At 40.3% G+C, this 27998-nt stretch overlaps 1 protein-coding gene across 2 annotated transcripts in view; it reads left to right on the top strand.

Annotated features, from left to right (window-relative positions):
* The window catches only part of LOC117975217 (NADH-ubiquinone oxidoreductase chain 4-like), a 28610-nt gene extending 5889 nt beyond the window's left edge, over nt 1-22721 (top strand). Inside the window, exons 2-4 of one of the 2 annotated variants that reach the window (XM_055096225.2) lie at nt 303-432; nt 4460-4560; nt 8674-11938. In XM_055096225.2, the coding sequence (XP_054952200.1) occupies nt 8836-9753 (918 nt within the window). In that variant the 5' untranslated portion in view covers nt 303-432; nt 4460-4560; nt 8674-8835 and the 3' untranslated portion in view covers nt 9754-11938. Of the gene's footprint in view, nt 1-302; nt 433-4459; nt 4561-8361; nt 11939-18328; nt 18433-21718 lie in introns of those variants that run through there. The other variant, XR_010108969.1, reaches the window with a different exon arrangement.
* Nucleotides 22722-27998: the final 5277 nt, after the last annotated feature.

Raw genomic sequence — 27998 nt, 5'->3', positions numbered from 1 at the left:
ACAAAAATGTTATTTTCCAAGAATATTAAATTAGTCACAACATGACAGCAGCTTCCCAATTTTTAACATGATACCAAATCTCAAATTACATTTATTTTAATGAATTGAGATTCTAGCAATTGCACTTAAAAATTCTCTTTAATTTTTAGAATTCACATCACTTTAACTTCTACAGAGACTTCTTAGTTGTTGCTGTTTTTAATCTGGGATTTGATAGAGTTCATGACTTTTTCATCTCATCTGAAAAGACTACAGCAACAATAACAAAATAAACTCAGTGTATACTATCCTTATTCTTGCAGGAAGAAGTAACTGGAACACAATCATCTGGCAAAATCAACTGAGAAAAATGGAAAAAAAGTACCACCTGGCTTCCTTGCTAGTAATATTTTTAGTGGCAATAATACCCAAATAATGTGGATCCCAATCAAGGTAATAAACAGATCCATCACCTTCCAAAGTTTTCTTTTGTCCCTTTGTGTGTGTGTGTGTGTGTTTGTGTGTGTGTGTGTTAAGAACACTTAACATGAGATCCACCCTTTTAACAAATTTTTAAGTACACATTATTGTATTAACTACAGGCACTATGTTATACAGAAGATCTTGAGAACTTATCCATATTGCATAACAGAAACTTTATACCCATTGAGGAAACAACTCCTCATGTCCCTCTTTCCCCAGCCTTGGCAACCACCATGCTGTTCTCTGCTTTTATGAGTTTGGCTATTTTAGATTTCTCATAGAAGTGGGATAATGCAGTATTTATCCTTCTGTGACTGGTTTGTATCACTTAGCATAATGTCCACCAGTTTGATTCATATTGTATGTAAATGGGAAGATTTCCTTGTTTTTTTTAAGCCTGGATAATATTTTGTTGAGGTTGCTTCCATGACTTGGCTACCTGTGTGTGCTACTTGAAGTGTAGATTATCTCTTCAAAATCCTCATTTCAATTCCTTTAGCTATAAACTCTGGAGTGGAATTGCTGGATCATATGGTAGCTCTATTTTTAATTATTGGAGGAACTTCTATTTTGTTTCCTAAAATGGCCATACCAATGTACATTCCCACCAATAGCGTACAAGAGTTCTTTTTCTTCTACATCCTTGCCAGCACATCTATTTTCCCTTTGAAAATAGCCATTCTAATAGGTATGACGTGATATTTCATTGTGGTTTTGATTTGTGTTTCCCTGATGGTTAGTGATGTCGAGCACCTTCTCATATATGAGAGGACTTCAAAAATTCATGAAGAAAAACTCTATCTTTTATATTAAAAGATAAAAAGAAAAAATGCAAACTTTATTTTTCTCAACATAAGAATCATCAACTTCAAGACACTTTTGCAAGCAGTAATACCAGCCATTTAGTCCATCACTAAAGAACCAAGGGTTTTGGGGATTTAACCATGTTAAGACAGTATTTTTTACGTTATTAACTGAAGATTAGGAAGCCAAAATAAGTCAGAAGAAACCAAATATGGACTGGAAGGTGGATGCCTAATAATTTTCCATTCAAACTCTTGCAAAAGTGCACTTGTTTGATAAGAGGAATGAACAGGAGTGTTGTTGAAGTGGAGGACTTTCTGGTGATGGTTTCCCAGGTGTTTCTCTGCTAAAGCTTTAACTAACATTCTCATAATAAGCAGATATTATAATTCTTAGGCCCTCCAGAAAGTTAACAAGCAAAATGCCTTGAGCATCCCAGAAAACTGTTGCCATGACCTTGCTCTTGACTGCTCTGCTTTTGCTTTTACTGGACTATTTCCACCTCTTGGTTGCTATTGCTGTGATTGTTCTTTGTCTTCAGGATTATAATAGTAAAGCCATGTTTCATCTCCTGTTACAATTATTCAAAGAAATGTTTCAGAACCTTAATTCTACTTGTCCAAAATTTTCATTGAAAGCTCTGCTCTTGTCTGCAGCAGGTCTGGATGCAGCTGATGGTGTTGGTGCCATTGAGTAGAAAGTTTGCTCAACTTTAATTTTTCAGTTGAAATTGCATAAACTGAGCCAACTGAGATGTCTGTGATGTTGGCTATTGTCTCTGCTGTTAGTCATTGATCCTTTTCAATTAGGTCACACACAAGATTAATTTTTTCCTTACAAATCACTGTGGATGGTCTGCTGCCGTGGGCTTCATCATCAACACTGTCTCGTCCTTTCTTATAGTGAGTTATCCATTTGCAAACAGCTGATGTCTTTGGGGCATCATCCCCATAAATTTTCATAAAACATCGATGATTTTGCCATTCTTCTACCCAAGCTTTACCATACATTTGATGTTTGTCTTTGCTTCAATTTTAGTAGAATTCATGTTACTTTGATAAGGACTATTCTCAAACTGATGTCTTATCCTTCCTAGTGCCTCCAACTAGATCCTGTTGAGACATGTTGTAACAAGTTAGTATAAGTTTATTTCCATGTAAAAAATTTTGAAATCCATGCCTAGTTTTTTTTGTAATACACATCTTCTGTGAACATTTTGAATTCCTTTTGTACTTGGCCATTTGTAAATCATTGGAGAAATGTTCATTCAAATACTTTTCCTATTTTAAAATTAGGTTATTTGTATTTTTGCCATTGAGTTGCAAGAGGTTCTTGTATATTTTGTGTATTAACCCCCTATCAGATAAACAGTTTGCAAATATTTTCTCCCATCCCATAGGTTATTTTTTCACTCTGTTGATTATTTCCCTTGTGCTGCAGAAGCTTTCAATTTGATGTAGTCCCACTAGTAACTTTTTGCTTTTGTTGCGTATGCTTTTGATATCATATCCAAGAAATCATTGCCTAGATTGAAACTTCTCAACCAAGAAAAGCCTAGCACCAGATGGCTTCACTGGTGAATTCTAGCAAACATTTAAAGAAGAATTGATGCCAATATATTTCAAGCTCTTTCAAAAAATTGAAGAGGAAGAAACCCTTCCAAACATATTTTATGAGGCCAGAATTACCCTGTTACTAATGCCAAAGATACTATAAGAAAAAAAAACTACAGGCTAATATCCTTGATGAACACAGATGCAAAAATTCATAACAAAATACTAGCAAATCAAATTCAACAGCACATTAAAATATCATACACCCTGAAAAGTGAGATTTATCCCTGGGATGCAAGGATGGTTCAACATATACAGAGCAATGAATATAATATCCCATATTAAGAGAATGAAGGTTAATAAGCATATAATCATCTTAGTAGATGCAGCAAAAGCATTTGAGAGAATTCAACACCATTTTATGACAAAAACTTTCAGCAAGTTAAGTGTAGAAGAAACTTACCTCAGAATGCTGAAGGCTGTATATGAAAAGCCCACAGCTAACATCATACTCAGTGGTGAAAAACTGAAAGTGTTTCCTTTAAGATCAGGAACAAGACAACGATGCTCACTCTAGCTACTTCTATTAAGGATGGTACTAGTAGCCAGAGCAATTAGGGAAAAAATGAGATATTTAAAAAGACATTCAGATCAGAAAAAAAGTAAAATTGTCTCTATTTGCAGATGGCATAATCTAAAGACTCCACCAAAAAAGTGTTAGAACTAATAAATGAATTTAGTAAAGTCACAGGACACAAAATCATCATTTAAAAATCAGTTGCACCAGGCATGGTGGCTCACCCAACATTTTTGGAGGCTGAGGTAGGAATATAGCTTGAGTTCAGGTTTTGAGACCAGCCTGAGAAACATACCGAGACTCTATCACTACAAAAATAAATAATAAAAAAAAAAACAAATTAGTCAGGCATGGTGGCACACAACTGTAGTCTCAGCTACTCAGGAAGCTGAGGTGGGAGGATTGCTTGATCCTAGGAGGTCGAAGCTACAGTAAGCCATGATTGGTCCACTGCACTCTAGCCTGGATGACAAAGTGAGACCCTCTCTCTCTCTCTCTCAAAAAAAAGAAAAATCAGCTGCATTTCCATACACTAAAAATAAACTATTGGCAAAAAAATTAAGAAAGTGACCTTATTTACAATAGCATCAAAAAGATAAACATGCAAAAACAATTATGTTTCTACAAACTACCAATGAACACATGGACACAAAGATTAAAAAGTACAATACCATTTACAACAGCATAGCTACAAATCTGATAAAACATATACAGGACTAAATGATACACATATACTAAAAAATGCAATATGCCAATGAAAGAAATCAAAGAAGGTCTAAATAAAATGAGAGACATACTGTATTAAAAAAATAAGATACTTAGAAACAAATTTAACTGTAAAGGCACATTGGTACAGTGAAAAGTACAAAACATTGATGAAAGCAATTAAAAATGACACAAATAAATGGAAAGAAGTTCATGTCATGGATTTGAAGACTTAATATTGTTAAAATATCTACACTACCCAAAGTAAATTTGTAGATTCAATGCTATCCCCAACAAAATCCCAGTGACTTTTTTTGTATAGAAATAGAAAATGTTCTCTTTTCTTTGTTTCTACCAGGGTTGAAGAGAGACCTTTTGGGAGGAGTTTAAAGGGGGAATGTCCTTGAGTATGTGGAAGAAAATTGAGGATGGTAAAGTGTTCACTGGAAGTGACATGGGGTGAGCCATGAAATGCATCCTCAATAACATCCTTTGATAGACTCAGATAAAGAATGGAATTCCTTTTCATTTCATTGATTGGCTGTTTGATATGGTTTTGCTGTGTCCCTGCCCAAATCCCATCTTGAATTGTAGTTCCCATAATCCTCATGTGTCGTGGGAGGGACCTGGAGGGAGGTAATTGAAACATGGGGACAGTTACCTCCATGCTGTTCTCCTGATAGTGAGTGAGTTCTCACGAGATCTGATGGTTTTATAAGGGGCTTCCCCCCGACCCCTATTTTGCTCATTCTTCTCCTTGCTGCTTCCATGTGAAGAAGGACGTGTTTTCTTCCCCTTCTGCCATGATTGTAAGTTTCCTGAGGCCTCCCCAGCCATGCTGGGGAGTCAATTAAACTGTGAGTCAATTAAACCTCTCTCCTTTATAAATTACCCAGTCTCAGGTATGTCTTTATTAGCAGCATGAGAACAGACTAATACACTGTTGAAGGACACTTTTTGAATTCTTCATCACTCAGAGGTGAAAAATCAAAGGGCAATTATGCTGCATTTATAAACAAGTGTTTTTGCTACATTTCTTTAAAGCTACTCATGATTTAACATTTTAAAAAATCAGAATGGCTATGCCACGACTAGTGAATAAGGAGATGTGAATAATACACATCTTCCATGAACGTTTTGAAGTCATTGAAGCCTTTAGTAATGGACTAGATGGCTGGTATTATTGTTTGCATAATCCGCATATTTGGAAGGTCTCAGTTCCTGGGCTACCTTACCCTTCCTCCTAGTCAGTCTGAATCCTGTGCACCCGAGGGGGCTTAGAACAGTGGTTCTCCAGTTGGGGTACCTGGACTAACAGCAGCAGCATAACCTGGGAGCTTCTCCGAAATTCACATCCTTGGTCCCCATCCTGAACCTGCTGCATCAGAAGCCATGGGGGTAGGGCCTGGCAACCTGTGTTATTCTAAGCCCCCCAGGACATTCTGGTAGTCACTCAAGTTTAAGCACCCCTGGCCTTTTCCAAGGTTTTGGTGGCTAAGCCTCTGTTACAAAGCTGCCCCTTTTTCCTGAATTCCCCTCTCTAACCCTGGCCTCACCCTTAATTGCATGGCAAAGGTGTGCATGGGGGTTAAGAGTTCAGACTCGGAAGTCAGGGTTCTGGGTTCTAGATTCAGCTGTACCCCAACCAGCTGGGTGACCATGGCCAAGACAGGTAATTTATTTGTATTTTGATTTCTTTATCTGTAAAGGGGGGATGATAATAATAATAGTGTTTGTCTACAATAGTGATTGCAATGATTAAATGAGTTATCACATTAGGGAAATCAAGCAGTGCCTGGCACATAGTAGGTGCTCAAGATATGTTACTGGTTGGGAACAGTGGCTCACACCTGTCATCTCAGCATTTTTGGAGGACAATGGGGACAGATCACTTGAGGTCAGGAGTTTGAGACCAACCTGGACATCATGGTGAAACCACGACTTTACTAAAAATACAAAGAAAAATTAGCTGAGCTTAGTGGCACGCACCGGTAGTCCCAGCTACTCAGGTGGCTGAGCCGGCAGAATCGTTTGAACCCGGGAGGGAAAGGTTGCAGTGAGCCAAGATCGTGCCACTGCACTCTAGCCTGGGTGACAGAGACTCCATCTCAAAAAAAAAAAAAAAATGTTACTAATCACAGTTATCAGTCTCCCACCTAGCAAGTAAGTGCCTTAGGTAGAGAACACGTGCTCTGATGGATTTTTGTCTATGCAGTGCCAAGCTGCAGGCTAGATACCAAGTAGGCACCCCACTGCATCCCCCTTGGTCGTGGTTTGCCATCCCTGGCTAAAGTTTAGATCTTGTCCATTGTACTTGTTAAAAAGACAAGGCACTCATTTTTTCTTTTCTTTAATTGAACACTTTGTGAGTGCCGGGCGCTAGGCCAGGCCCTGTGCAAACATTACCTCACATAATCCTCATTGCCAGTCTAGGAAGAAAGGAATGTCCTTATGTAACAGAGTAGAGGATAGACTCAGAGATGCTCAGTGGTTTTCCTGGTGTCAACAGCTGGGTAAATGGCAGAGCCAGGATTATAAAGCAGGTGTGTCTGAACTCAACATAGAGGTTTCCTCTAGAGAAGAAGAAGTGAACTCTGTAAGATAGAGACTGCCTTTTCCTTTACTGGAAATACTCTTATAACCTTTTCTAATTATAATGTGACTTATATTTGTTTAAAACTTCAAACAACATAGAAATATGACATATATGGCAAGTGGACATATTCTAGTAACTCCGCCTACCAAGAATAAACACTTTGGTAATCCAGTAGGCATAAGTCTGATTTTTTAGGTACACATACAAACACAGACATTCACTGTCTTTCTTAATAAAAAACAAAATCATACTTCACATCTTTTTATACATTGCTATTTTTAACTTAATCTACTGGGAAATCTTTGCATGTCAATACATCCATTTGCTAATGTCACATGGATTGAAAACTAGATCTCCTGGCTCCTCCCAGCTCTGTCCCATTCCAGGACCATTTTCTTTATGCCAATTGCCAATATTTCTCAGCCAAAAGCTGAGATTCTTGGCAGAGTTTTTCACTTGACCCAGTGTACCTTCATGTGTAAATAGGCTGTTCTCTAATTATAATTCATGATGTTTGCATGTAATAGAAGTCCTGGCCGAGAAGTGTTAACTTCATTGGATATCAACCACAGAATTTTTTTCTTCCAAATCACCACCCCCTCCCAAAAATAGAAAAAAGGAAAAGAAATGGCCAGGGCTACAGACAGGCCTTTATTTCTAATACATTGCCTGAGCCCTTGTATTAGGTCATGTTTTCTCTGGCGAGAACTGCCCTTGTATTTTTTTTTTTTCCTGTCCGTTTAGTCTATAAATGAAATGGAGTTACTGCCCCTATTAAAATGGAACATTGTGCCCTTAGTTTGCTCTTAACGGGTGGGAAAACCCCATTAAGTGTTTGTGAAATATGTCTTAAATACAGGAATTTTAATCTAGTGGTCTAATAAATCCCTCTCCTCTACTCAAATGAAAGTCTTAGGTTTTCCGGCATCTGTTCAGTTATTTGTTCACCAAAACTTCCTTACAAAAATCTGACCCTGAGAACTGTGAATTAAGGACGTTTCTTCCATCGGGGTTTTATTTTTTAAAAAAAGACATATTTCAAAGTAAGAAGGAACTTTGACAGGTGTATTTCATGGTAAGACACTATTTTTGAAACGTGCCTGGAATTCTTGCTCTTGGAGGGTAAAAGCCATGAAATCTCTATGACTGCCCCAGGATGTGACAACTCATAATATTCTAAGACCTAAGACTTCGTAAAATTGTAAGTCCATTCCTTTGCCTCAATGTTCGATGGCTTCTAAAAAAGTACACTCTCCTTTGGGACCATATTTCACGGGCGTTGGAAAGTTTCTCCTTAGCACATCAAGCTGGATATAAGTAGATTAAATTCATCTCTTCTGCATATTTATGTCTACTTTTTTTTTTAGGGAAAAGATGTTTATTAGGAAACTCTGAGTATATTTTCTGGTGTAAGTTCTATCTTTATATTGGAAGCAATAGGAGAAGATGTACACTTACATTTTAGGTCAAGGTTTATATTTTTTAGCCCCAACAATTTAATATTTATTTCCTAAAATCAAGGGCATTTCCCTTTATAATAAAAATATAACTATTAAATTCAGAACAGTAGTATTGACACATTGTTACCCTATAGTTCTCAGATGTCATTCAAGTTTCGCCTATTGTCTCTATGATGTGTTTGTAGGCTGGCATGGTGGCTCACACCTGTAATTCCAACACTTTGGGAGGCTGAGGTGGGAGGGTTGCTTGAGCCTAGGAGTTCAAGACCAGCGTGGGCAACATAGCAAGACCCATCTCCACACATAGTAAAAAGATTAACCAGCTGTGGTGGTGTGCACCTGTAGTCCTAGCTACATGGGAGGTTGAGGAAGGAGGATTGCTTGAGCCCGGGAGGTCGAGGTTGCAACAGTGAGCTGTGATCACACCACTAGGATACCCCATCTCAGAAAGAAAAAAAGTGATGTGTTTGTAGCCAAAGAATCACACGTTACATTTGGTTTTCTTATTTCTTTTAGCTTCCTTCCAATCTGGAGCAATTCCTCAGTCTTTCCTTGACTTTCCTGTGTGGCCAGTGTATTTCAGCAGAATGAGGTAGAATATACTTCAAAATAAACAATATCCATGGGGATCCTACCTACACTGTGACTTTCAAAATGGGATGGAAATAGGAAGGGAGCATGTTCCAGCAAACATCTGGGATTGATACTTCTCAAAAAGTTCACTTGAAATCCATGGTTGTGATACGATTCATTTCCTCTTGCCTAAGGGGTAGGTCTCACTGCTCAGGTATTCATTCACTCACCAACTTCCTTCCTTGCTTTATCCCTTCCTTCCTCCCTTCTTCCTTTCTTCATTCCTTCCTTACCCTTTCCTTCTTTCCCTCCCTTTTACTTTCTCTATCTTTTCTTTTCTTTCTTTCTTTTTCTTTCTTTCTTCTTTTTTTCTTTCTTCTTTCTTTTGCTTCCTTTCTTCATTCCTTCTTTCCTTCCTTCCTTGCTCCCTTCCCCCCTCCCTCTTTCTTTCTTCTTTTTCTTCCTTCCTTTCTTCTTCGTTCCTTGCTTTCTTTCCTCCTTTCTCTTTCTTTCTCTTTCTTTCTTCTTTCTTTTTTCCTTCCTTCCTCCCTCCCTCCCTCCCTCCCTACCTCCCCCTCTTTCTTTTCCGTCCTTCCTCCCTTCCCTCCTTCCTCCCTCCCTCCTTCCCTCTCTCTTTTTTCTTTCTTTCTTTCCTACTTTGTCTTTCTTTCTCCTTCCTTCCTTCTTTCCTTCCTCCCTCCCTCCCTTTCTTTCTTTCTTTCCTTCTTCCCTTCTCTTTTTTCTTTTTTCTTTCTTCTTTCTTTCTTTCTTTCCTTTTCTCTTCCTTCCTTCCTTTCCTTGTTTCCTTCCCTCCCTCCCTCCTCCCTCCCTCCCTCCTTTCTTTCTTTCCTTTTCTCTTCCTTCCTTCCTTTTCTTCTTTCCTTCCTTCCCTCCCTCCCTCCCTTCTTTTCTTTCTTTCTTTCTTTCTTTCTTTCTTTCTTTCTTTCTTTCTTTCTTTCTTTTTCTTTCTTCTTTCTCTCTCTCTCTTTTCTCTTTCCATTTATTCAGGCAGCAAATATTTGAGTGTCTATTAAAGATAAGGGGGGAAAAAACCATAAATGCACTTTCTCAGTGAGTATGGACCTCAGAATCCTTCTCAACACAGCATCTCCACCCCATTTCTTCCTATAGGTGTGCTAGCAGAAAACATAAGAAAGCACATCTTAGGTGGCCAGGGATTCCCACACACCATGTGAGACAGGGCCTTACATGCAGAAGACACTTATGGAATTAATTTAACCTGGTGTTAAATGATCTTTCCTTTCAGGGTAGGAGAGGAGATGAGTCAAAGAGCAAAAATAAAACAGAGAAGAAAAGCACATAATATAATACTGAGTCAAGTATGTGCTTGTTCCTTTTGTTGCCTATCCTGAGGAGGACAGATGCCTGGAAAATTCGAGTTGCTAAGAGCTGGGGATTGTCCCAGATACTGTTATGAAGATAAAAGAGGAAGTGGAACTGAGTTCATTAATAATGACTAAGAAAACCCTTAATGCTTGTTTTAGTTTGTGATTTTAGAGATCATGCCCGACCAATCGGTTCTGCCCTGAAATAGTTTCCTGTCAGAGTCTTGACACTTGAAGATTTGATCATTATTCAGAGTATTTGTAGAAGTTCTTTTCTGAGTGGAGAAGGGGAAGAGGAGTGTAATACAAAAAATCTTGCTTAATTTTTTGGAATAATTTTTTTTACTGGTGACAAGATCTATAAACTTTAAGAGTAGATTTAACTTGGGGAAAGAATAAAATATCACAGAGAAATAATCATTAAAAATAAATAGATGATTTACTTGGTTATACTAATCTAGAGTCCAACAACTAAAATGCAATCATGATATTTTGTCAAAAAAAAAAAAAAAAGATAAATGGGCTGAGCACGGTGGCTCAGGCCTGAAATCCTAGCATTTTGGGAGGCTAGGGCGGGTGGATCACCTGAGCTTGGGAGTTCAAAACCAGCCAGGGCAACATGGGGAAACCCTGTCTCTACTAAAAATACAAAAAATTAGCCAGGCGTGGTGACACACACCTACAGTCCCAGCTACTCAGGAGGCTCAGACACAAGAATCACTTGAACCTGGGAGGCAGAGGTTGCAGTGAGCTGAGGTCACGCCACCACACTCCAGCCTGGGCAACAGAGCGAGACTCTGTCTCCAAAAAAAAAAAAAAAAAAAAAAAAAAAGAAAAAAAAGAAAAGGAAAAAGTCTCAATGAATAATAATTTTTTTTGTGCCTCAATTGTAAATGCCCATTTAGACATTTCCAAAGGCCATGTTCAAAAAGGAATTCCAAGAACATTTGGTGGGAAGGGAATGGCATCGTATTTGTTCTGAAGGAATACTTGTGAAAAGTGGTCATGTGACAAACTCATTCAGGTAAGGTGACTCAAAACCTACGTTGTCACTTTATCATTGCCTCCTACTTCTCTTTTGACTGGTGACTAGAAAAGAGAGATCCAAAAGAGGGAGAGAATAATCCACAGTTAAGATAAAGATTATTTTAGGGGAAAGGGAAAGGAAGGAATGAGAGCAAAAAGTGGGCCCTGGGAGTATTTCGAGACTCTGCTTTTGGCCATGCTTTGCTGCCATTTGGCAAGGCGACCCTGGCCTTGTGTGCTTAGAGTCATCTGACCGACGATGGCCGGAAGCTGACTATGACAGAGGCTTGAGATATTGCAGATCGGGTTGGGGAAGGTCAAAATAATTAGTCATTGGAGATGATATGAGGAAAGGAAGGAGGCGGAGGTTGGGGGAGTGGGTGCAACAGAAACAGTTCTAGTGTTGGAGCCGAGGAAGCCAACTCTGAAACATTTGGACCTTTGTTGTCTGACATTGCTTTTGCCACTCCTTCTTCTTTCCTCCCACCTTTACCTTCCCCACCACCTCCTCCAAACTCCCCTGCCCTCTATCTCTGGCCCCACTGATGACCCCTCCATGTGAGTCGTAGGCTTTTACTACCCATGATTTCTTTTCTCCAAGCAAAAGAAAGAAGAGTTTATTTCATTCTCAGCAGCATCCCTGGCCAGCCTCGTCAAAGGTGAGATGCTCCCAGGGTGACCTTCCTTTAGGACTGCCATTGGGCGGGTCGAGGTGGAAGACATTCCCAGAAGCAAGAGGGCACTCTCTGAAAGCGCTTTTATTACCCACGCTGCTCCCCTAGCCCTCCCCCATCATTCAGCCTACTTTGAAATTAATAAATGCACAGCTCAGAGAATGCAGGCTTTATCTAATAAAACCTCTCCCTTACTCTGCCCTCGCTCTGAACCCTTGCCTCAAGCATTTTAGTGAATTTGAGGCTGTTGATGTGGGTGGATTGACAGCCCTTGATTTGGGAGGCCTCCCTCTTTGACTGAAGACAGGTAGAGACAGTGGTGGTAGCAGCACCCAAAACAATCTGGCTGTTTCTCTCTCTCTCTCTCCTGGAAACACCAAGCCTTGGGGGCCAGGGCTGAGCTTAGATGCTGCCTTCTCTGGAAAGCCTTTTTAAAGTCATGGACACTTGTGATTCTCAAACTTTGCTGCATGTTAGAATCATCTGGGGGAATTTTAGAAAATCCTGATGTTCAGGTCACATCCCAGACTAACCACGCCAGTTTCTGTCCGTGCGATTCTAACGAGCAGCTACGTTTGAAAACCAATGGCCAAGATCAGTGCTTCTTAAGCTTTAAGTTGCAAATGAACCCTCTGAGTGAAGATGTTGTTAAAACGAAGATTCTGATTCAGTAAGTACGAGGTGAGATCTGATATTCTGCATTTCTTGTTTGCTCCCAGGTGACAATGATACCACTGATACACAGACCACACTTTGAGAAGCAAGGTTCTGTAGCAATGGTTCTCAATTCTTATTGCGCATCAGAATCACCCAGAAGGCTTGCTGAAATACACACCCCTGGGCCCTGTCCTTGGAGATTCGGCTTCAGTAGGTCTGGGTGGAGGGCCTGAGAATTTGCATTTCTAATAATTTCCCTGGATGACTGATCCAGGAACCAAAGTTTGAGAACCACTGGCCTAGACTGCTTTGCTCATGCCCCTCCCAGGTCTTCCAGAGTGCCTAAGATGACTTCGTCGCAGCAGTCATTTATTCAATCAGCTGGTGTTTACTCGGACACTTCCCATGCTCCAGGAGTTGTACCGGGCACATAGGAGGCAGTGCCTTGTAGCTGTTGTCAGCAAGAACTTTAAATGTGGAAGAATCGTTGTAAATTCCAGCCTAAGCTTTTTAGCTTCCTAACTAGGACAGATTGTTTTATCTATACAATCTGTCATAGAAGCTATTATATGTTGGAAACTCTGGAAGATCTATAATTACCCTTAACACTCAGCTCTACTTTGTAAGTTACATTTATTTATTCTTAGTTTCTAAATAGGATTACCATGGCCAGTGCCTTTCTAACAATTTTAGAGTCATTTTATTTGTGAGATTAATGATTTGAAACTTGGATTTTGTCAGAGATCTCTAGACTGACCTCTAGAGATAGGCGTGTTAAGAATTAACAGCCTTTAAATTCTGGGATACATGTGCAGAACGTGCAGGTTTGTTACATAGGTATATATGTGCCATGGTGGTTTGCTGCACCTACCAACCCATAATCTACATTAGGTATTTCTCCTAATGCTATCCCTCCCCTAGCCCCCCACCCCGCAACAGGCCCCAATGTGTGATGTTCCCCTGCCTGTGTCCATGCGTTCTCATTGTTCAACTCCCACTTATGAGTGAGAACATGCAGTGTTTGGTTTTCTGCTCCTGTGTTAGTTTGCTGAGAATGATGGTTTCAGGCTTCATCCATGACCCTGCAAAGGTCATGAACTCATCCTTCTTTATGGCTGCATAGGATTCCATGGTGTATATGTGCCACATTTTCTTTATCCAGTCTATCATTGATGGGCATTTGGGTTGGTTCCAAGTCTTTGCTATTGTGAACAGTGCTGTAATAAACATTCATGTGCATGCGTCTTTATAGTAGAATGATTTATAATCCTTTGGGTATACTCAGTAATGGGATTGCTGTGTCAAATTGTATTTCTGGTTCTAGATCCTTGAGGAATTGCCACACTGTCTTCCACAATGGTTGAACTAATTTTCACTCCCACTAACAGTGTAAAAGCGTTCAGTGTTTCTTTAACAGTAAAGACATTTTCATTATCAAATAATGATGTTCATGTTTTTCTAGAAAAACTATCATTACTCCATTTGCTTAAACTTTGATCTTGAATAAAAATAAAACAAGCAAAAAAAATTAACATTCTTCAGCTGGGTGCAGTGGCTCATGCCTATAATCCCAGCACTTTGGGAGGCTGAGGCAGGTGAATCGCTTGAGATCAGGAGTTCAAGACGAGCCTAGTCAACATGGTGAAATGTGTCTCTACAGAAAATACAAAAATTAGCTGGGTGTGGTGGCACGCACCTGTAGTCCCAGCTATTCAGAGGCTGAGCTAGGAGAATCGCTTGAACCCATGAGGCAGAGGTTACAGTGAGCCGAGATCACACCACTGCACTCCAGCCTGGGTGACAGAGCAAGCCTCTGTTTCAAAAAAAAGAAAGAAAGAAAGAAAGAAAGAAAGAAAGAAAGAAAGAAAGAAAGAATTAACAGCCTTCTTTCTAGAAGCAGGGATCTGCCCAATTAGCAAGGAGATTGGGTGGACCAATGCTGGGAATAGAATCCTGAGATTAAAGATATTGTTATTAAAAATATCTCTAATGTCCTTTGAAGTGAGGAGGCTCATTGCCTTTTCCCATTTCAAGAACCTCAGCAATTTTGAGGCACCAGAATTTTCCCTTTAAATCTAACTTCTGTCTTTCTTACTTTATTGTCAGTCCATTTTTAAGCCAAATCACTGAGATATGACTCACATTGAAACGCTGTGCATCTTTAATGCATACAACTTGATGAGTTTGGAGATAAGTGTACACCTGTGAAGCTATCACCACAATCAACACCATAATCATTTCAATCACCTCCAAAAGTTTCCTTCTGCCCTCTTTGTTTGATATGGTTATTATTACTGTGATAAGAAGACAATGTAAGATCTATCCTTCTAGCATATTTTTAGTATACAATAGAATATTCTTAACTATAGCTACTATGTTGTCCTCTGGATATCTAGGACTTATTTATCTGGCATAATCAAAACTTTGTATCATTTGACCAGCATCTCTCCATTTCACCCTCCCTGTAGGCTTGGCAATCACCACTCTGCTCTCTGCTTCTGTGAGTTTGACTATTTTAGATTCTTCATAGAAGTGGGTTCATGTAGTACTTGTCCTTCTGTGCCTGGCTTATTTCACTTACCATAATATCCTCCAAGTTCATCCACATTGTTTCAAATGGCAGGATTTTCTTGCTTTTTAAGGCTGAATAACAATTCATTATATGTATATACCAATTTTCTTTATCTGTTTATCTGTCAGTGGACATTTAGGTTGCTCTCATGTCTTAGCTATTGTGAATAATGCAATTCCAATTTCAATTCCTTTGGATATACACCCAGAAGTGGGATTTCTGGATTATATAATGATCTATTTTTATTTATTTATTTATTTATTTATTTATTTATTTATTTATTTATTTTGAGACAGTCTCGCTCTGTCACCCAGGCTGGAGTGCAGTGGCACCATCCCAGCTCACTGTAACCTCTACCTCCTGGATTCAAGTGATTCTCCTGCCTCAGCCTCCCAAATAGCTGGGATTACAGGCATGTGTCACCACACCCAGCTAATTTTTTTATTTTTATTAGAGACAGAGTCTCATCATGTTGCCTGGGCTGGACTCAAACTCCTGGCCTCAAGAGATCCACCTGTCTTGACCTCCCAAACTGCTGGAATTACAGGTGTGAGCCACTATGCCCAGCCATGATGACCTATTTTTAATTTTTTGAGCAATCTCTGTACTGTTTTACATAGTGATTGCACCAATTTACATTCTGACCAAAATTATACAAGAGTTCTCTTTCTTCCACATCACCACCAAAACTTGTTATCTTTTTAAGACAATAGCCATCCTGACAGGTGTGAGGTGAGATCTCATTGTGGTTTTGATGTGCATTTCTCTGATGATGTTGAGCATCTTTTCATAGCTATTGGTCATTGGTTTGTTTTCTTCGGGAAAATGTCTATTCAAGTCTTTTACTCCTTGAAAAATCTGGTTCTTCTTCACTTCCTTCCTTCCTTTCTTCTTTTCTTCCTCCCTTCTTCCCTTCTTTTCTTCTTTATTTCTTTGCTTCCTCTCTTCTTTTCTTTTCCTTTTTTCTTTTCCTTTTCTTTTCTTTTCCTTCCTTCCTTCCTTCCTTCCTTTCTTTCTTTCTGTCTCTCTTTCTTTCTCTCTCTCTTTCTCTTTCTTTCTCTCTCTCCCTTCCTTCCTTCCTTCCTTTCTTTCTTTCTTTCTTTCTTTCTTTCTTTCTTTCTTTCCTTCCCTCCCTTGCTTCCTTCCTCTCCTCTCCTTTCTCCCTTTCTCTCCCTCTCTCCTAGTAAATTGTAGGAGTTTCTTATATCGTTTGGATATCAACCCTTAATGATATATACAGTTATGGTTTGCAAACATTTTCTCCCGTTCTGTTAGTTGTATTATCATTTTGAAGTTTTTTTGTTCTGTGAAGAAGGTTTTTAGTTAGATATAGTCCAATTTGTCTGTTTTTGCTTTTGTTGCTTGTGCTTTTGGCGCCATATCCAAGGAATCATTGCCAATGTCAATATCAAGGACACTTTTTCCCATTTTTTCCTAGGAGCTTTATAGCCTCAGATCTTAATTTAAATATTTAATTCATTTTAAGTTTGTTTTTGTGTATGGTGTAAGATAAGGGTCCACTTTCATTCTTTTGCACATGGATATCCAGTTTTACCAACACCATTTATTGGACAGAATACCCTTTCTCTAAGTGTGTTCTTGGGACCCTTGTCAAATATCAATTGACTATATAATCACAAGTTTATTCCTGGGCTTTCTGTTTGTTCCATTGGTCTACATGTCTGTCTTTATGCCAGTACTGTATTGTTTTAATGCCTGTAGCTTTGAAACATATTTTCAAATTGGGAAGGGGTGATGCTTCCAGCTTTGTTCTTCTTGTTCAATAGTGCTTTGGTTTCTGGGTAACTTGTGGTTCCATAAGAATTTTAGAATTTGTTTTCTATTTCTGCAAAAAAAAAAATGCCATTGGGATTTTGATAGGATGGTATTGAAACTATAGATAGCTTTGGGTAGTATAGACATTTTAAAAATATTAATATTAATTGTATCAGTCCATTTCATTTAGTTGTTATCCAATAATCTGAAGACTTACTGAGGATAAGAATTGTGTCAGGATATTTCCCTTTTATCTTTCTTGATTAATGGGCTGGTGCATAGTAAATATTAACCGAATGAATGAATGCAGAGATGAAGATTAAGGGCCTTGAGGAGGGTGGTGGAGCTGGAATTTGGACCCAGCTCTATGTAAGTTTAGAATCTCTGCCCTCCCTAAGAATTAATTTTTGCAGGCACCTGAATTCACTCATATGTCATTGAGAAGAGGCTATGGACTCAAAAGACTGGAGTCCTTTTCTAACAGCTTTGAAATCATAAAATGAAAAGAATGAAGATTTCTTTTAATATATTGACAAATTTTGGCACACCATAGAAGGGGTTTTCCTATGTTATTGGAGATACTTCTAGGTCATGCATTGTCATAGCAGAACTACAAATACTTAATTATTTTTCTACCTTACCTAAAATGTGTTTACCACTCTAGCAGGTTGCTCTCCTAATGACTGCTATGAAGCAGAGCCATGGGTTCTTTGTACATCCCAGCCTACTAGAGTCAGGTGGAGCCATGTCTCCAATTCTGTCTATTGGGCTGAGAGAAGAGGGAATACATGTCATTCCCATGCCAAAGCACACAAATCAGATGTGGGTTCTCCATGAGCTCTCTTCCCCTTCTGTGGTGACCATGGCGGACTAATATTGCAGATGATGCAGCTAAGACTAGGTAGTCAACGGATCCTGCCATCATCCTGGATCCTTGAATGGCTATGTGGAGCAGAGCCCCCTTACATTACCTGCTGGGCATACAACATGAATAAGAAATCAACCTTTATGATATTGAATCACTAAAATTCCAGGGAAATTGTCTGCAAAATAGTCTAGCCTCTTTTGAATAATTTAACTCCCAACAGAACAAGCCAAGTTTGTTCTCTCATGGGGATCTTTGTTAAAATTGATGGTCTTTCTGAATTATTTTCTTTTTCTAGCAATTCAAATTGTACCCAGCTCCCACCACCCATTTAACCTGTGACACCGTCATTGGCAGCCATAGTCAACAATGATTTCTTCCTGTAGTTCATTCATTTCACAAATATTTCTTGAGTATTTATTATGTGCCAAGTAGATTAAATAAAAATTAATGAGCCTAAGTACTAAGGTAGAGAAAGTACATGTTTCCTGGCCTTAATACCTCTCTAGGACCTTTTTAGTCTCTGATTACCTTATTTTTTCACAATGTGTTTATATGATCTTCTGCTCTAGTTTTATGAGTGTTTGGCTGGCCAGGGAGGATCCTGATGTTCTTAAATAACCTTTCTTTTATGCCCTTTTCTTCTCTCTTTTCTCTTCTCTGTGAATTTTTGCTGCCTTAGGCTGTCAAATAAACACATTGCTAGGAGGATCACCTCAACCTGTAGGAACTTCCTTCCTGCCAAGAAGCTGGTTCATTCATCACCAAGCATCATCATCATGGAATGTAAGTGCACGCTTTGCTCTGGGCTCTCACTCCCACTGGGACTTTGACCTGGACTCAGTCAGCTGCTTGATTTTCAGAAAGGAGGCTGACCCTGTGGGGTAGACAAAAGCTTGTTTTGATAGTCATCACCACGTGGAAGCTGTGTGTATGTGCCAATTTACACAGCATCAAGGTTTTAGGTTTGCTACTTGGAGTTTGGCTCCATCAGGTAAAGCACTGCAGGTTTAGGGAAGCTTAGTTTTTCCTGGCTTTGATGCTCTCCTCTAGATGGAAGGGGACTTGTAACAGCTGAGTTGAGAGGTAACCCGTGATACCCAGAGCCCAGATTGGGGAAATGCCCTGCTTAATGTAGCACAGTGAGTGGGGATCAGAGCTGGAACTAGAAGCCAGGACTCATGGGTCCTAATGCAATGTCCATCCTTTCATATCATACTCTCTGGCTACATTTTTCAGGACAAATATTATAATTATTTCAGCCTCCCTTATGAGGCAAAATTATCTAAATAAAAATAATAACTAATAACGATAATTTCTACCATATAGTTAACACTCAGTCTATACCAGGCTTGAACAGGGTAGACCATATACTAAGAGGGTAGTAGGCCCTCAACAGGTAATAATTGGATGGGTGAATGAAAGACAGCATAGCAAAGTGCTTAAGAGGAGGGGTGGGGTTCAAATCCTGGCTCATACAGTTACAAGCTGCAAGACTTTAGCAAGTGAACACAACCTCTCTGTGCCTCATTTTCTGCAATGTTCACATTGGCATGATAATATTGATAACCATTGAAAGGACTGAATGAGGTGGTGCAAGCAAACACTTACTGGCATGCAGTGGGTGCTTGATAACGGGAAACCCATTACTACCCTTATCATCATCATCGTCAGCGTCATCATCTTCACTCTTGCTTACAGTAGAGGGAGGAACAGAGAAGATTAAAGTTAGAGGCAGGAAGCCTACTTAAGATGCTATTGTAATTATCCACTCAGTATCTCTCCCATTACTGAGCCCTTTCCACCTGCCAGACACTGTGCTAAGTGCTTGATGTGCAATATCCCTGGTAACATCATTCTGAGTTTTATGTGTACATTAGACAAAATAAACAGCAAGCAGGATTCAAAATATTTGTCCCCACTCCATAAACAAACCTGCCTGTGTCATCACCATGAGCCTCGTCTCAACATCCTAACTTTGTAAGGCATTTTCCAAAATCAGAGAAGATTCTGCACAATAGAAATTTGGATGCTGGGCCACTGAGAGTTTCACAACTTGTGTCCCCAAAGTATAGTGCCAGCCACCATTCTTCTATGGGGATTCTAGTTTCATGAACTTTATCACAGGGGTTGCTGGAGAAAAAGTCATAGATGTGATAGATGCCTTGAAGCCAGAAACAGCTGTGCCCAGTAGCATCAAACATGAATAGGACTCTGAGTCAGTCTCATATTCTTTTCTCATAGGGACCAGCATTTCCTTTCACCAAAGAAAAATGCTTAGGGAAGCGTTACCCTGCCATATGTCAGCCTTGACGGATGAGCCAGTGCTACAATGGATTTACCAATCCCATGACATTGTATAAAAACTTTCTCAGACCTAGCCACAATTTTGGTATTCTTTCTGAGGACTTTGGAGAGGCAGACCGATCCTTTCATTGGTCATCTGAAAAAAAAAAAAAAAATGAGTCACTACCAAGTCGGTGGGGCTGAGCTGGAGTCTGTGGAGAAATTTCATGTATAAGTTTGGTAAAGCTTGCGGGTCTTCTGGATCCAAGGCAGATCTTGACAATTCAGAACCGTCCTGTGAATTGCTCTGAGGCCATCTCCATGTAGTTCTCCCATGCAATTAGTTACATCTCCTCCTGAAGCTTTCATGGGATGAGCAATTTGATGAATAAAAACAAACAAACAAACAAACAAAAACTTGAGACTTGAGTGCAAAGTATTATTTGGAAATCTTACCGCCTAATGAACTTATTTCAAAGGCAGCTTACCGAGTTTGGTTGAAGGTATGAAGGTAAGAAGTACCTCTACAGATTTATGTAGGGTGGAGGTGGCATGTCCAATTGCCCACATGACACAGTGCTTGTGCAATGCAAAGAACGTTCAAGAATCATCTGCTGTAGGAATGACAGAGAAGCTTCTTCTCAAAGTCTATCTTTTATCAGTGGGCAGTGGCTCCCTGAAACTCTCAGCTGAGATAAATCCTGAGACCTCATCTGGGTTCAACAGGAAAAATAAATAAAATGATTGACTAGTGATGTCTGTTGTGGATGCGACAATAGAGAGTTATGACCTGTGAGCCAAATATACACTCTCCTACCTACTGTCCAGTTTTCTCATTTTCTAGATGGGCAATCTGAGTTTCACGTAAAAGTTACTTGCCCAAAGTTACATAATGTACTACAAGTTAACTCCACATTAAGTTAACACCAATGCGTCTTTTCTACCACATTATAAAATTTAGCTCCAATCACCCATGAGAGGAAAGCAGGCTGATTAAAGAAAAAAACTGTATACGGCCTCACAATGTAAGTTAAGTTTAGTTTGCTGGTTTCCACCAACATCTGACATATTGGTGACTTATGCATTGTGGTTTATTTTAAAGCTGCCCCCATTTTTTTTTCTTTGCAAAGAGCCTGAATTATTTTAACGGGCCACTTTGTGCCAGTCATTTACAAGCCATGGGAACTTCTTGAATTTACACAGTCAGATTAAAGTTATTGTGAAACAGGGTGATGCAGCTTTCACAGGGGATATCCAAGCGACAGGGGTTGTTGACTTGTTATTTGTTGAGTGATGGGCCCTAAACTTCCCCCAGTGATATGTTACACCACCCTGATCCTTTTTCTCCCATTTCCATGGTGTCCTCTTCCAGACTGGCTGGCGCAGCTGAAAAATAAACACTGGGTGTCCCCCGCATATGGTGTGAGGAGTGGGAAGAGAGGAATCATATTTATTTTAGATGCACCCTGGAGATCTTGACACTAATGCATTTCTATCTCTCCTCTCAATTCCATGAGTGGACGCTTAATATGATCTCTGGGTATTGCAAGGGAGGAGGCCAGTGTGACAGCGAATCTGGGATCCAACCCAGACAAACAGTGGGAAAGCAAATATCCTGACAGACCAATATGGAAAATTCTCCTTTCTTTAGAAGACAGATCTGTCCCCCTTATTTAATCCCCGGCACAGCTGCTCTACTCAGGGCATAGAGACATCAAATGAAAATGGATTCTGATTTGGGAATCATAGGCGCAAATCTAATTTCAGATTATTCCTTTTTCCACAGTCTCACCCTGCTGGAGGTTCGAGCCAAGACATAGAAAGAGGACATTACCTGGGGCAGGAATCAATTGCCTATCACTGGGGATGCCTGCAGATCATTGTCCAGAGTGGCTGCTGTTCACTGAGTGTTTCCTCTGTGCCGGGCACCTTGCACACCTTATTTTCAGTCTCCGCAGCTGCCTTGTTGAGGTTGGCTCTCTATGCTTCTGTTTCACAGTTGGGGAAACTGAGGTTCAGAGATGTGAATTAATTTTCTCAAAGTAACATTAGGTATTGGTAAGATTTCATTTATCCATTCACTATTAAATATTATTAAGTAATTACAGTGCTTTAAGAACTCCATGTAAATGGTGGATTTGAGGCCAAACTTTAAAAGCTGAATTACATAAGGAGTTAACATTGCAAAAAGCTTAGAAATTTATGTTCCAGGTGGAGCGAACAGAGGTTGTGTCTTTTCGGTTACAAGTAATAAAATCCAGAGGCTATCTCAAGGGAAAAATAAAGCACTAGATGGTCTACCAAAGATAGAGGGGCAGGTGGATTTTGGGAAGGGGCAAGAGTGAACAGCTAGAAAAATGTGGCTTACGTTTTCTGTCTTATCTGCCCCTTAGCTTCATAACTTTCTTTTTCTCATGTGTAGAGTGATCAAAGATGACCACCACCAAACTTTCATATTAAAGATTAAAACACAAAAATAGGCCAGACAGAGTGGCTCATGCCTGTAATCCCAGCATCTTGAGAGGGTGAGGCAGAAGGATCGCTTGAGCCCAGGAGTTTAGGTTCAGCCTGGGCAACATAGCAAGATCCTGTCACTATAAATAGTAACAAGATTAGGTGGACATTATGGTTCATACCTGTGGTCCCAGCTCTTCAGGGGGCTGAGGCAGGAAGATCCCTTGAGCTCAGAAGTTTGAGGCTGCTGTGAGCTATGATTACGTCGCTGCACTCCAGCTTGTGTGACAGAGCAAGACCCTGTCTCAAAAAAAAAAAAAAAAAAAGACATCTAAATAGATAAATAGAGCAACTCTCCCTCTCAGAATCCTGGGCACAAAATTTCTATTGGCTTAGCTTCTGTCAAGTGTTTAATCCTAGTCACATATCAGAGGCTGCGGGTGGATGGGGTCATATGATATAATACGGCCTCAGGGGGATTGATCACTGTGGGTGAAGAACTCAGTTAAGGTGGCATTAGAAGGTGGACAGATAGCTTGAAAGATGCTGCCTCACCCAGTTACAGAGCTAAAAACCAGACCTAAATGTGTCTAAGTCAAAACACTACAGTTGACAACCAACTTCATATCTTCTGTCATTTCAGAGTAGCACGACACTGGTCAAGAAAGGCCCACATGTTGGTAATTTGTGCCTCCCATATGGTCAATGCTACATTGCAAGGAAGCATGCTGAGCACGACAGTATGCTCTACACCTGTGTGGCTACCATGTTTTGGTTGCCTCCATATAATGGGGTGGTTAAGAGTCCGGGTTCTGGGGCTGGAACACTGGAATTTGAGCCCCAGCTCTGCCACTGTGTGCCCTTGAGAAAGCTAACTGCCCTCATTACATGTGTTGGTCTTCTCATCCATAACAGGCAGATAATATTAGTTTCTAGCTCAAGCGGTTATTGCCAAGATCAAATGAATGAGTACAGATTAAGACTTATTGAACAACAGCCAATAAAGGCAAGTTATTTTGAGATACTCAGACTGGACACCATGGGAAACAATGATGAAAGACTCTCCCACAGAGAGACATGGTGTGATAAGTCAGGGGTTGCAATATTCCGGAAGCTCAGTCACCATAATGAAATAATAGGTCCAGACATGATGGACACAGTTCCTTTGGAGTCATGTTCCAATTACCACATGGAACCATGGTCCCAGATGCTGACCAAATCTGCTGGCCCAGCTTGGCTTCATTAGTCCCCAGAGATCACCCAGACAGATCAAAGAAAACCCATCCTCAACCAGCCAGAGATTGCTCAAAAAACCAATGACTGTCCCACCAGGGACTGGAATTTCAACTTGCTGGCTAGGTCTGGAGAAGGAGGAGGAGGTGGAACTGCATCCTTTTTTCCAGTATGGACTGAGAGCCAACCATGTGCCAAGGCTGGGAGGAGGTACCGAGGTTGCAGAAAGAAAGGCCCAGTCACGGAATTCAGAGAACTCAGAGTTCAGTGGGGAAGACATGGGCATCCACAATGATATGGGACAATTCATGTTTTTCATTGTTCTGGTAAGAATTTAGTGGGATTATAAAAATAACAATAAAAACAAGAACAATAAAGTGAGATTAAATGAAATGCAAAAATAAAATATGTAATTTCATGAAGAAGTTAAAACAAGGGGAAAATGAGAGAAGAGGGGATAAAATGTAGCTGGAGTTAAATTAGTGGCTGAAGTCAAGAGACTGGCTTTGGAGCCTGTGTTCTGCCTCTTCTGAGAGAGCACAGTGAGCTTGAGAAAGATAGTCTACCTTCAGCGTCTCTGCTTCCTCTTCTGTAATGTGGGGATAACAAAAATCATATGTGGATTTTGTGATGAATGAATGACAGCAGCTCTACATAGCACATTACACAATGTAGGGCCTATTAGAGGTGGGGATGAGGTTTCAATTATGGGCTAATGGTGCAAAGCTTGAGATCACAATGCTTTGCCATTCACCTCTTCTCCCTAAAAGGGTCCTAACAGAGGGAGCTTTTCACATAAGGAATACCCGCCAAGCAGGAAGCAGGCCACTGCTTTATTAATAACTGATATGAATGAATAACCTAGCCAACATTCAATGGCACCAAATGCTGAGCTTTCTAGCAGGGCTAGGTTTGTGTTATAAATGAGGGCTTGGTTTGGGATATAAATGAGGGTTCCTGCTGCTATACCCTCATGGCAACTTCCTAGCCAGACTGGCTTCCTCATTTCGGAGAAGGAAGAATTAGAATAGCAACCAAAAAAAGCACATATACATCATTCGAGTTGGACATACAGTCCCTGAGAATAAAGACTACAGCCTCCCTTGTCACTAGATTTGGCCATATATCTAAGCTTTGGCCAGTACATTATAATATCTTTCCTAAAAAGACAGCTAGCTCAGACCCTTGTTTATTTATTTGTTTGTTTTCATTTGTCGTTCCTTTCTCCTTCCTGCTGGTTGGAAGGTGAATAGCATGATGACAGTCCTGGCAGTGAACTTGGATTACATGAACCTGGGCCACATCCTAAGGAAGGCAGGGCCAAAATCTGGAGGGAGCCTTGGCCTCTGGGGACTTGATCTGCAAAAGCCTCCCATTAGCTCTAGACTTCTTCCCTTCAGATTTATATATGATAGAGCAGGACACTTCTACTGGGGGTACGCTGCCGTTAGTTTGAGACTCTGTTACAACTAAACTTAGTTCTAATGATACAAAAAACTTGGGGCTTAAAAAATATAAATATCAGTATCTAGAATCATAATTCAAAGTCATGGGTTTAAAAAAAATACATAATTGAATAAGACATGCTCCAAAAAAGTTCTCTGCTTGTTATTCTTTCAAACTAAAAAGAGTCTTTGAGCCTCCACTGGGTGTCAGGTGCCAGCAGAGGATGTTACAAAAATCCAAGGATGAGTGACATTCACAAGGGTTTGTTTTATGCATCATTGGGGCTTTTGTTTCATGTTGGAAACAGCATATGAGGTAGGTTTGAGTATGGGGAGAATTTGACAGAGAGAGAGAGAGGAGGGAAGGAGAAAGAGAGAGGAGTTAGGGTGGAAACTAGTGTTTCTAGGAGAGTTAATAGTAGGACTAAGACAGGCATAGTGGCCACACCTGTAGTCCCAGCTACTCTGGAGGCTCAGGCGGGAGGACGGCTTGAGGCCAGGAGTTTGAGTCCAGCCTGGTCAACATAATGAGACCCCATCTCTCTAAAAAAAAAAATAGTAGAACCAAAGGACATGAGAGGAAAAGCCCTTTTCCCAATTTCAATATTTAGCCATGGTCTTTGTTTAATAAGAGAGCCTCTTTAATTGCTTAATCATGATGACTTGATTCCCAATTCCTGTTATCTGTGTGACCTGACACAGGCTGTGATACACTATCACTTCCCGGTAGATGATGGATGCTGCAGTTGTTGTTAGATATTCAGACCAATGCAAGCAGAAGAGCAGGGCCCACCGGTAGCACCTTTTGTTCTATGTATGTTTTCGTTTCTCATTTGAGGCATTGGGTATTCATCTCAATGTAACCCAACACTAGCTCCTGCCCTGTATCTTCAGGACTGTAGCTTATAGTCAAACAGGTTAGGTGATGGATGACTAGGGAGGGCCACTGACATCGTCCACAGTGTGATTTGCACTGGGATTGTGCAAGAGGCTCAGTTTACACAATCATCAGCAGAACTTCGCCTAGGGCCTCTCATTAGAGAAAAACATGGAGGGGACAAATGCCATTTCATCTTCTGTCATTCTTTGGCCCAAACCCTCCACCCTACTGGAATGCCAGCTTCAAGAGGGCAGGGATGTTTTGTCTGTTCTGTTCACTGCCATCTTCCCAGTGATCAATAGTAAAATGAACTATATTTGCAGTGTTACTTATGGAAACACCTTTATTCTACCCTGTAATCTCCTGGAAGCTTCCGTGTCTCAACCACGTGCCATAAGGTCATAAAGAAAAAAAAATGGAAACTTGAAAATGGGCAGAACAAATGCTCCTGTTCCCTAAATATATTGCTGGTATCTAGCGCTGTGTCTGATTTCCCCACCATTTTATTTTTGGCCCTGATCTCAGAGGCTTGAAGCATTAAATCATCACTAGACAAGGGTGAGCACAGGCTGTTAGAACAGAACAAGTTCATGGTGCTAACGGACCCTCCCAGCAAGGATTGTGATCTGGCACTGTGAGAACAGCATCTTATTGTGTGTCTGCAGCCTGAGAAGACAGCACCCTGGCATGGAAAAGTGTGGCCTGAGGCTCTGGGTTGCTGGGTTCACTGTAGAGTTTATTCTCTCATGTAGTCCCCCAATCATCACACCCATGCCGTACCCTGACTCATTGGTTATTGGGTGTAATGTCTCTCTATTCAGTAATGGGGATTCTTTTCTCTTTAAGTCATTAGCAACTCAGTGATAACTGCTACTTCTTGCAAAAAAAGCATTTGCAAGCTCCACTTCTGCCCATTCATGGGAAAACACACACTCGACTTCGGTTCAGTACCTAAGTGTTCCAGGCTCTATGCTACACACTGAAGAGGTGCTGTCTCATCAGTACCGTACCACACTCCTCTGAGTCAGGAAGAATTAGCCGCATGTCTAGCCTTCCTAGAGAAATTAGGAAAACTTCCCAAGATAGTGCTACTAGCTCATATCTGTAGAACTTATTGCATGCTCAACTAGCCCTTTTCAACTCCCACAGCCACCCTAAGTGAGAGGTAAGGCTAGGTGTGCCCATTTTACAGATTACATAACTGAGGTGCAGTTACTCAGGAAGTGAGGGAACCAGGATTCAAGTCAGCCAGTCAGCACCAGAACCCACACACTGAATCTAGTCCTGAGATTGGGGTTGGAATCCAGTCCTTTCTCCCAGTCTGCAGGCCCCAGTACCAGGAGCTCAGTCAAACAGGTTTTACAAACTCCTTTCAGAGATCTGGCATACAAAGGAATGTTGCAGGCTAAGGGTATACAAACTTCCTATTGTTCCTGAAACAAAGCATTGTCTCAGTGTTTCTTTGCTTTTTTTTTTTTTTTTTTTTTAATTAGGTAGAGATGTAGGTACTGGAAATACTTTACTGTATTCTTAGCTGTGTGAATGCCAGAAAACAAGTAAATGCAGATAACATAGAAGCAGAATCTGAACTCAGGGAACAGCTTTCCTTCCAAACAGTTTGCCTTGCATGCATGTGGTGAACAGGGAACACTTTTACACTGCAGGTGGGAATGTAAATTAGTACAGTCACTATGGAAAACAGTATGGAGACTCCTTAAAGAAATGAAAGTAGAACTACCATTTGATCCAGCAATCAACTACTGGGTATTTATCCAAAGGAAAAGAAGTCATTACATAAAGAGGGCACATGCACACACATGTTAATAGCAGCACAATTCACAATTGCACAGATATGGAACCATGCTAAGTGCCCATCAATCAACGAGTGGATTAAGAAAATGTGGTATATGTACACCATGGAATACTATTCAGCCATAAAAAGCAACGAAATAATGTCTTTTATAGCAACTTGGATGAAGCTGGAGGCTGTTATTGTAAGTGAAGTAACACAGGAATGGAAAATCAAATATAGTGTATTCTCTTATAAGTGGGAG

The sequence above is a fragment of the Pan paniscus genome, chromosome 10 (assembly GCF_029289425.2).
Source record: "Pan paniscus chromosome 10, NHGRI_mPanPan1-v2.0_pri, whole genome shotgun sequence".
Taxonomy (NCBI): domain Eukaryota; kingdom Metazoa; phylum Chordata; class Mammalia; order Primates; family Hominidae; genus Pan; species Pan paniscus.
The sequence above is the reverse complement of the archived record's forward strand: the minus strand, read 5'-3'. Positions and strand labels throughout refer to the sequence as shown.